Source organism: Ochotona curzoniae, unplaced genomic scaffold, assembly GCF_017591425.1.
Source record: "Ochotona curzoniae isolate NIBS_2020 unplaced genomic scaffold, NIBS_Ocur_1.0 contig_4501, whole genome shotgun sequence".
Classification (NCBI taxonomy): domain Eukaryota; kingdom Metazoa; phylum Chordata; class Mammalia; order Lagomorpha; family Ochotonidae; genus Ochotona; species Ochotona curzoniae.
The window spans coordinates 7,699,962-7,710,017 of NW_024466307.1; the positions used below are offsets into that span (position 1 = coordinate 7,699,962).

General features: G+C 44.1%; 1 protein-coding gene across 1 annotated transcript in view; it reads left to right on the forward strand.

The window, feature by feature from the left end:
• ADGRV1 (adhesion G protein-coupled receptor V1) overlaps positions 1 to 8,494 on the forward strand; it is a 366,107-nt gene extending 357,613 nt beyond the window's left edge. The window contains exons 89-90 of the mRNA XM_040985862.1: positions 484 to 661; positions 8,155 to 8,494. Coding sequence (XP_040841796.1) covers positions 484 to 661; positions 8,155 to 8,273 — 297 coding nt within the window. The 3' untranslated portion in view covers positions 8,274 to 8,494. The remainder of the gene's footprint in view (positions 1 to 483; positions 662 to 8,154) is intronic.
• The last annotated feature ends 1,562 nt before the right edge of the window (positions 8,495 to 10,056 follow it).

Here is a 10,056-nt window from a genome sequence, read left to right on the forward strand (position 1 = left end):
CTCTAAAAAGTTCATGAAAATGTGTATTATAAAAAAACAAAAGTTTCACAATATTATACACCAAAATAAGCTTTCCTTTTCATTGCTTCTCTATGAACTCTGTGAAGCACCTTAGGATCTACTGCATGTAGAATCCTCGTTGCTATTTTAGATTAAGGCTTAGGAAGATTCTTCTCTAGTTCTTATATTTTAATAAAGTATTTTTTGTACAATCTTACCCCCAAAGTGTTTATTTGGTTTAAGAAATATTTTCCTCCACCTGCACAAGACAACAAAGACATCTCAAGTAATTCTAACTAGAGAACTTCTTTGGAATTACTAAATTGAATGGAACCAAGGGAGCCATGCATTTCTAAGGAATAAAAACTAAAGATCTTCTTTCAAGGCCTTTGGAATGAGAGGGGTCATGCCTCTCCGTGTTTCAACATGAATGTGCGTGCATTTAGATGGCTGCTTGCTTCCCCTCTGTCCCAACCTGAAAAGGTGCCACCTGACTGGGAGAGAGCATCCTTCCAACAAGCCAGCCGGGCCAGCCCTGATCTAAAGCCGAGTCCCCAAAACGGCGCCACATTTCCTGCATCCGGAGGATACAGCCAGGGATCGCTGGTAGCTGATGAGGAGTCTCAGGAGTTCGACGACTTGATATTTGCATTGAAAACTGGTACGTATGAGCCCATGACTCCATGAGAAGCAGGCACCTTAGCCAAGCACAGTTTGCAACTTCTCCCCATAAGGCTGCCAAAATGCCCCAGCTCATGCGCATGCCCCAGTCTTAATCCAGCAAACTCTTGGATCTCTTATTCTTGACACCAACTATAACTTACCTAAAAAGTCATTTATCATTTGCTTTTAAGGAGCAGACACCCTTGAATTGGAATCTTGTAGAACACCAAAACTCTACCTGACACCAGTTCAGTACACACAGAACTGTTCAAAGACAACATCCTGAATATCTTAAGTGTCATCACCCACAGCCTATCATGGCCCATGTTGTACCTTTGATCTCATGCAAAGGACAGTGACCGCAAGGACAGTTCTTCCAAAGGGAAAGGAGTATACAGCATGGACAGCCCCAGCTTAGCAGCACAGCATGCTGGAAATGAGCAAAGGCACACACAAGACAGCACCACCACTTGGCGGTGGCATCATTCTTCTCTCCATGACTAGTGCACTCAGCCTGTAGGTATAGTAGTCACTTCCTATGCCAGAAATGCTGCTTTAACATTCAAAATAACCAGTTTTCATTGTGTTCAAATAAACTATTATAGAAATTCCAGTGAACTTAAAAATATATATTCATTCATATTTAAAGCGTAGAGTGGTATAGAGATAGAAGAGGTGTTTGTGTGAGTTAAGGAGAAAGAGAGAAATCTACTGATTCACTGCCCCATGGCCTCAGTGACCGGCATTGGGCTAGGCTGAAGCCAAGAATGTCACCCAGGTCTCCTACGTGGGTGGCAGGGGCCCAAGCACTTGGGTCATCTGCTGCCTCCCCAGGCACATTAGAAATGAGCTGGATCAGAATCAGAGTGACTTGGACTTGAGCTACTCCAATATGGGAATAGTAGCATTGCAAGCAGCAGATAAGCCCACTGCACCACACTGCTGCCACCCCCTGGGAGACTGAATTTCACAATATCCAATTGTGCACATGTACTGGTGAATATACTAAAATACAAATTCAGAAGGTCATTTGGTTAAACTACAGCTTGGTTATGTGCCATAACACATTGCTTTTGTTGAAATGTTTTTCTATATTCTAAAGCAAAAATTTTGTATTATATTCCTAAGAATTGTTGCAGAACTCCTAATAACAACATCATACGTTTGTGTTTTGTTACAACTTGCGCCCTCTTCTTGCCAGATGGCTGAGGCATGGCCAACACAGCATTTGTGGTTTTGTTTGTTTGCAAAAGGAAATGAATATGTTCAGGTTTCCATCGGGCCTGGGGGCTCCTAAATATTCAGGTTTGGACCTTAGGCGGAGCACGAGAATAAGAGGTGATGATCTGAAATACATCCCTGTGGCGATTATAGCTGAAGCTATGGGACTGAATGGGTTTGGTCAGAGAGAGGAAGGAAAGAGGAGAAAAGGAAAGAGATGAGAGACAAGGAAGAGGCAGAGACAAATACAAGGGGTGGAGTGGAAGGGAGGTCGGTCTTACTGGGAATCCCTGACCTCAAAGTGAATAGGAGAGTCTCACATAGAGACCATAGCAAAGCAGAAAGAAAACTAAAGAGGAGAGAGAGTTTGAGGGAGGAAGGCAATTCAGCAGCACTTCTGGTCTTTAGAATGGAGACTACAAAGCAGCTCTGGGACTCTGGGAAATGCTGGGTGCAGATTCTACCCCTTGCCCTCCAGTGTTGCCTGCCAGTTGTTGATGTTCTAACGACGGAAAGCAAATGAATTCTTAGAGCATAATTAAATTAGAACGGTGTGCTATATATGGAGCAAATACTACATGCATTTGGTTCAGGAATGTATGGAATTACTTGCTTGCTTATAGATTTAGTTTAGCATTCCTTAGAGTTCTCTCGACTCGTTAGGGAATGAAGACTTTAAAAGACTAAAAGAATTTCCAGCAGAGGTTCCCTGTATTTTTAGAAGAGGCTCCATAATAACCAGGCACTACCCTTGGTCGTGTTCCATCACAGGAAATGGTCAAATAAAGAACACCCCAAGGGCCCGGCGCGGTGGCGCAAGTGGTTAAAGGTCCTCACCTTGCCGCCCGGGATCCCATATGGGCGCCGGTTCTAATCCCGGCAGCCCCGCTTCCCTTCCAGCTCCCTGCCTGTGGCCTGGGAAAGCAGCAGAGGACGGCCCAAAGCTTTGGGAACCTGCACCCGCGTGGGAGACCCGGAAGAGGCTCCTGGCTTCGGATCGGCATAGTATCGGCCCGTTGCGGCTCACTTGGGGAGTGAATCATCGGACGGAAGATCTTCCTCTCTGTCTCTCCTCTCTGTATATCTGCCTCTCCAATGAAAAAATAATAAAAATAAATCTTTAAAAAAAAAAAAAAGAACACCCCACATGCCAGCCAGTCCTGTCCATGCCGAATTTGCAATTGACCCAGAGACCTCACTCAGCCCAACAACCTCTTCCCCTTAATCACATAATGTTTTAACTTTATTGAACTAATATTTAAAATTTTGAGGTGTCCCATGAAATCCTAGAACTTTTAGAAAAATCTAGCACAGCATAGTTTGACTGGAGCTGCCTAGTGCTGCCTCTTCGGACACGAACCCTTCCTTGTTCATAAGACCCTTGTCAGTGGCTTTTGCAGTCTGCCTCGGCTCTGTAACATCTGTTTGCAAATTATGAGGCACTCCAAAAAAGTACTGGGTATAGCACTTGTCTTTTTCATTTGAATCCCAAAATAAAACTGTAGCTCAATGCACATATCTAGGCATTCCAATTTTTCATAATTTCCACTAAGGTTTAAATTTTGATATTTTAAAATAGAAATCCCACATTGATCTTTCAAACTAACAGACATATCCTCAATCCGTAACAATTTGATATCACTGCTATTGATTAAAATCTATGAGGAGACCTCTCCCTTAACAGCTGGAATTTTACATCATTCTCTTGTATCTTTCCTAAGTTTATAGTTCCATTCCACTTCCCCTTGGAATTGCACCCTACTGTAATATATTGTCAGGCCTGAAACTTGTTTTCTCTTCACCTATGCATGCTTGGCTTCAACAAAACAAGCCTGTTAAATTATTTTTGTGTGTATGAGCGTGTGATCATGGGACTTTCAAGTGTCCAGTACTTATCTGCTAAGTTATCATTAGAATAAGTATTGGTCTGCAGCTCAATACATCAACATTTACAAAAATACTACACGTATTGTTAAGTGACTTACAAGATAAGTATCCTCTTCAAAGAGGCTGTGTTACAAATCTGGGAATGCTCAACTTTTAAAATTCATGTGGATGAAGGATTGTCAAAAGGCCCACAAAAATATGAAAAACTACAGGGATTTCAAGCGTTTTGCATCACAATATAATTTTTGAAATACACACACACACATTCCCATTTTTGCTACTTTTCCCACATCACCTGCTCTGCAAAAGATCTCATGTTCCACAGTCAGAGGAATACCAATGGGAAGGGTCTCCCTCCTGAGTATGTATGAGTTACACTGGTAGATAGGGCAGCCAGCAGCTAGACTTCCTAGTAAATTTAGCTAAATTTCTTAACCACATCTTCCTGTGTATAACTGAGCTAGTCCATTCCTATTTTCTCTTCTACCTTAAAAAAAATCCTATAATCTGAAGATTCTAAATATCAAGTTAGTTTTTATAGTATGCCTGACAGTAACAAAATGTCAAAAATAATTATTGTTCTAAATATCTAAAATATTTATCTGAAAGTGTTAGAGTCTTCTGTTCACCCATTCCCCAAATGGCCACGACAGCTGGGGCTGGGACAGGCTGAATCAGGATCCTGCATGGGTGCAGGGGTCGGTCCAAGCAGATGTGCCAGCCTCTGCTGTGTTCCTAGGCATGTTAGCAAGTAGCTGGATTGGATGTGGAGCAGCCAGGACTCAAATCTGCTGCCCACATGGAAGGATGCCATGGACCAAAGGGGAAGGCTTTATTCACCATGCCACAGCATTGGCTCCCCAACAGAAAACACTTAATGACAGAAACCTTCTAGGTGAACAAAAAAGAATGCATTCTCTTGGATAGGATCAAATGGGAATAGATGCATTCATGTTTGAATTCTAATAGCTGCTCATCAGATTTATCCAATGTTCTTCACCTCCACTAATTCCTGTACTAGCCTGTTCACAGTGTTTATACTAAGACAGGAGTAAGTCACCAAAACTTCCCACCCAAGTACAAATTCCACATAGGACCCGGAAGTGGGACTGACTAATGTGCTTAAGTCAGGATCAGGACAAGACCTGGGCCAGAGCCTAGGACTGCATGCCTGGGCTTCATCTTAGTGACTCTAGAATCATCAACAGTGTGCAGGTCTCAGGCTGCATGGGGCCGTTTAAGAAAGCAGAACTGAGCTAAGGGGCCTTGTAGCAGCCACTGACACCGTTTCCTGTTGCCTTCTAGTCTCTCTCAGAACTCATCATCTTTTGATCAAGAACGATTTGGAACTATTCGGGCACATACTAGAATACTTAGATGCTCTAAGGAGATTCTCTTTTTCCTAAGTGCAGCCAAAAGGACTTAAGGTCTGAAGACCATGGCCCTAACAGGCAGGCAGGAGATCTGACACTATTTTGACTAAGATGTTTTAAGTTTTGCATTAAGATTGACTCAGAAAGACTAGACATCCAGGAAGCTCAAGTGGCCAGCTTCCAAGTTGGAAAACACCATTACTTCTTTCCAAACTTTCACATGTGTCTTGGTTGTCTCCAAGTCCATATCTAACAGGAACAATTCAATTGTGAACTGAGCAAGCAGTATTTTTGAAGCCACTGTGTTAGCACAGACTTTCTTGCATGTTTTAAAATAACAGTAAAGGCAAGTGTATGAAAATAGTTGATTTTAACAAAAGTAGTCCTGGTCCCAAAACATGCCATGCACTTCTTTCATCAAATTTTTTTTTACTATTGATTTTTTTTTAGACATAAAAAGAAATTTCTTGAAAAAGTCTTTGCTGCTGTTTTCAGGTAAAACCACATTTTACTATTCAAAACAATACATCCCATCCTCCAGCCAGCAGCTGTCTTGGGGTACATCAGCATTTCCACAAGCAAATGCAACACTCGGGTCAACACCAGAGATAGCCTAGTCACTGCTGTTTTTATTATCATCATTACTGTTACTAAAATGATCTAATCCATCATTGGTGTCCCAAATCAGGATTTTAGGAGAGTAGAACGGCCATCACTTAGGAGCAGAAAGTACAAGCTCAGGGGAGTAGATTCAGCCCACAGCAAAGGTGAGGCTAAACCAAAAGGGAAGATCTCTCTGCTAAAATTGTAACCAGAAGCACACTGAGCACTGGGGTTACTGTGGCTCTCCAGAGCTGACAAGCTTCTGTAGTGTCAAGCATGGAGCTTACGGATCAAAATTACAGGGCACTTTACCCTGAAATGCCGTAAGTCCCTCCCACCACCACCACCAGCTTGGCTTCACCCAATCCCGTGGTCATGTCGTCATGGACATTTCCTGATTAGAAATCCAACAAATATTTCTGTTTAAAAAAAACAAGTCCTAGAGTATTAAAAAAAAAAACAAGATTCCAAATATTCCTAAGAACTCACTGATTTGTCGGACAAGTACTCCACCATATCATGGTGACTTATTTCCCTCAGAATACAACAAAAACGTTAGGCCCTTCCTATCACTCTATCTCATTACCCCTACGTAATAGCTGATATGGAAGACCAAGAACAGGCTAGGCAATCAGAGAGACCAGCATTAGAATTAGCCACATCCTGCAGGCAGCCAGCCTCTGGCTTTCTTCATTTCAACAACCAAGGACACTTTTTAGTTCCTACCAACCAATCTACTTTTGGTTCACATAGGAACCAATGCCGAAAGCAAACTACTTTTAAAGAAAGGAGGGCTCACAGTTTTGGAGGTTCATGGTTCAAGACAAAACATGAGTAGCCCTGGAAGCCACTATGCCAGCCTGCTGATGCTCTCACTGAGCTCTCTGGATTCATGCATGGCATTTACGGGGTCCCAAAAGCATCTCTTTCCATGCCTGCGAATGACCAAGGGTTCATTACCTCTCTGCAAGGGAGGCAAACTGGCCCACTTGTACGGGCGTTCAGGAAGCTGACAAGGGCACATTCTACAAGAAGGTAACTGAGGCCCTAAGATCTTTACCAGCTTGATCCCAGCGAGGAGGAGGTACTGAGCCCACTGAGGGCCAATGGAAAGAAACAAGGGAAGATCCAACGATGAATATCAAGGGGGAGGGGAGATGAATGATGTAACTCATGCCAGCTCCCAGTGGAGTGGTCATCTGCTCTCTGTGCCCAGAAATACTGAGACTTAAGGTTAGAGGGCAGGCAAAAGTCAGAGTGATACTGGAAGCCCTGAAGCAGGGCTGAGACCACAGCAGGTCTGGCAAGACAAAGCAGATTGACTCTGCAAAGAGTCAGCAGGCAGAGGGTTACACGGGCAAATTCTATGTCAGCAAAGCATAGGAAGGAAGTGGAATTGCAACAGCAGCCTCCAGCAGAGAGGGCATGAAGGACAAAGATCCAAGGGAGGGAGGATGGCACTACAGGCACATCACGGCAGGGTCCCACTTCCGTCTCCATGTCGGTTAAGAGGAAGCTAATGCACCATCCTCCCATAGTGGCCAGGCCTGCAGATTTGCCTTCCCTGTGCTTCAGACAGAAAGGGAAGTCTCAGCTGCCCAGGCCACTTCCTGGCTTTTCACTCTCGATCTTGTTTGCAGAATTTGGTGCCCAGCAGAGAGGAAGGAGGAGGTTGTCAGTAGCATGTCCTAGTCTCTCATGCACACACACACAGACGAGTTGGTGCTCTTCCACATTACTGAACAAAAGAACAGGAGCGCTAGGCTACCATAGTTCTAAGTATCCGAAACCATACTGAGCTGTGGAAAAAAGCAGTGCACAGTGGAGTCTCCTTCCAATGGAGCTCCCGGGCACTGCCTCTAGGAATCAGCAGTGAACTGCTTGCAGTCTTGGATGGCTCTGTTTGGGTGTTATGCACCTGACCATCCAGAGCCAGTGTCTCAGGGGCACTGAGAAGACTCAGAGTGTCCAAGTGTCCGCAGCTGGTGTTCTCAGCCCCCTGCCCGGCAGAGTCTCAATGGGTGTCCCATCAGCTCCCTGGGGTCTACACGAGTGGGACAATTCCTTTGTTCTCCTGGAGAAGCAGGGACATTTTGACCTTTTCAGGCCTGGCGGCGTGAGATTAGGCACTAGGATGTGTTGTAACAACAGATCCCACCCACGGCTGAAAAACTTCAGATCATCCGCTTGGTTTTCTAGATGATGCTCGTCCACCACGTGAGAACAAACCCAAAAGATAAAGAACCTGAATTTATGTCTTTAGAAATCAATCTTTTCTTCTAAAAGAATGACCAAGACTAATTTAAAATTCTCTAACGGCATTCCAAACACACAGTCCTGGGGCTGCATGGAACTTGACCCTGAATGCACTGTGTAAGCTGGCTGGCGTTTGCGCTTCCTTCTGCAGGTGCCGGCCTCAGTGTCAGTGACAACGAATCCGGCCAGGGCAGCCAGGAGGGAGGCACCCTGACCGACTCCCAGATCGTGGAACTCCGGAGGATCCCCATCGCCGACACCCACCTCTAGCCCCTCACCAACCTCCTCAGCGAAGACGATGTGTTTGTATGGCTGTTGCCTTTTGAGCGAACACCCATTCGGGACACACAGCAGTGAGTTAGGAATCTATGAACTCTACTGATGGTTAACCCAGAAGTCTATTTGTGTCTTAACCTTCATGCAACATGAAAATTCACTACTAGAGTACAAGACTGGATCCACTTATGTCGATTAGTAGGATGTACGTATTACAGGAATATTAGCTGTTTTTTTTTTAATCTTCCTACATGGCTAATACTGCTTAATGAAGTTCATAATGAATAAAAGCAATAGAATCTACTCAGTGACATCTCGGCTCATTATTTCTCATCTGGGCCAAAACCATGACCCCTGTTTCTTGATGGCATCAGACACCCTGTGATGTTCAGCTTTGATAGAAGAGGTGGAGAAACTTTTTTCCTATCACCAAGAGCCTTTGGTATATTTATGATATTGTTCACAGGCCCCACAAAATGATCTTTGTCAAACCTGGCCTGCTGCAGGTGTATTGAATTTTGAGTCTGCCCTGCGTTGGCCTTTCAGTGGCAGGCACTGGCCGTCTGCTAGGGGATCTAGCAGACCTGACTTACCGATTGATCCATGACCTGTGAGTGACACCACACCTAAGGGTCAGTGACAAACTGCAGTCTTTCATCAACACTATGTATTTCTGTTGCTTTTAATATGAGGAATCTGAACACTTTTTTCCAGAATGAATATTCTGTCCCCAGCTAAAAATAGCTCCATCAAGCATTTTTGTTTTTTTGGTTTTTTTTTTTTTTTGCAAAGCTAAGAAGAGGATCATTCAAGCAGGGCAAAGGATGTTTTGGAGGAAAAATGTCTTGGAGTTTTCAGGCTGCCTTTGTCTTGGAATGAGAAATCGTAAATTCTCTCCCAGAACAAACACTGCCGTGTTCCTAATGATTTCATTGACTGATTCCAGAAAAATCATTCTCAATAGCTAAAGTGTATCCTGAGGAAGACTTTCTTAACCTTTTATTTTTTAGTTCTTAAACACTGTTGTAAAAATCAGTATCATTTCAAGAAAAAATTAAAAGTTTTAGGAGGATATTTTTTGCTCTGTTAATTTCCTTAGGAGTCACAATGGGAACACCTGCATACTCTTTCATGATGATTAATTGCAGTTTTCTTTTGTATGAAACCTGCAGTGGGACAGAAGCAGAGTTTGGTCTGGCAGCTCGGTCTCCTGTACCTGGGGCCCTAGGGACCTGGAGTCCCTTCTGGCTCCTGACTGCATCTTGCTACTCAGGAAGACCGCAGCAGGCAGTAGGCATGGCTCAAGCAGCTGAGCTCCGGCCTCCTACGTGGGAGAGCTGGGTTGAGTTCCCAGCTCTTGGTTTCAGCTCAGCTCAGCCCTGAATATCAAGGGCGGCTGGGGGAATGCATCAGTGAATGGGGGCTCTGATCAGTGAGGCGGCATGGTTTTTCTTGATAAATCATCAAAGAATTCCTGCCCCACCTTCTTCCTCGCGTGCTTGGCCAGTGGTTACATTCACAAATGCATATTGTCAGAATTTGAGAAAATTAGCAAAACAGTATGATCCGTGGGTGGAGAGGAGGGGAGGAAACTTACTTGGCTTCAGATTAGTGGGATTTCTATGACTGTCCAAACTGCCATCTTGGTAGGAAATCATAAGGGCTGACCCTGCCATGATGTGTGAGTCTGTTAGATATTGAGAGGGAAAGCCAAGGTTTGCACAAGCCACAGCCCTAAGAAAAATGGGCTTCATGTGCCAACAGCAGCAACAGTTTG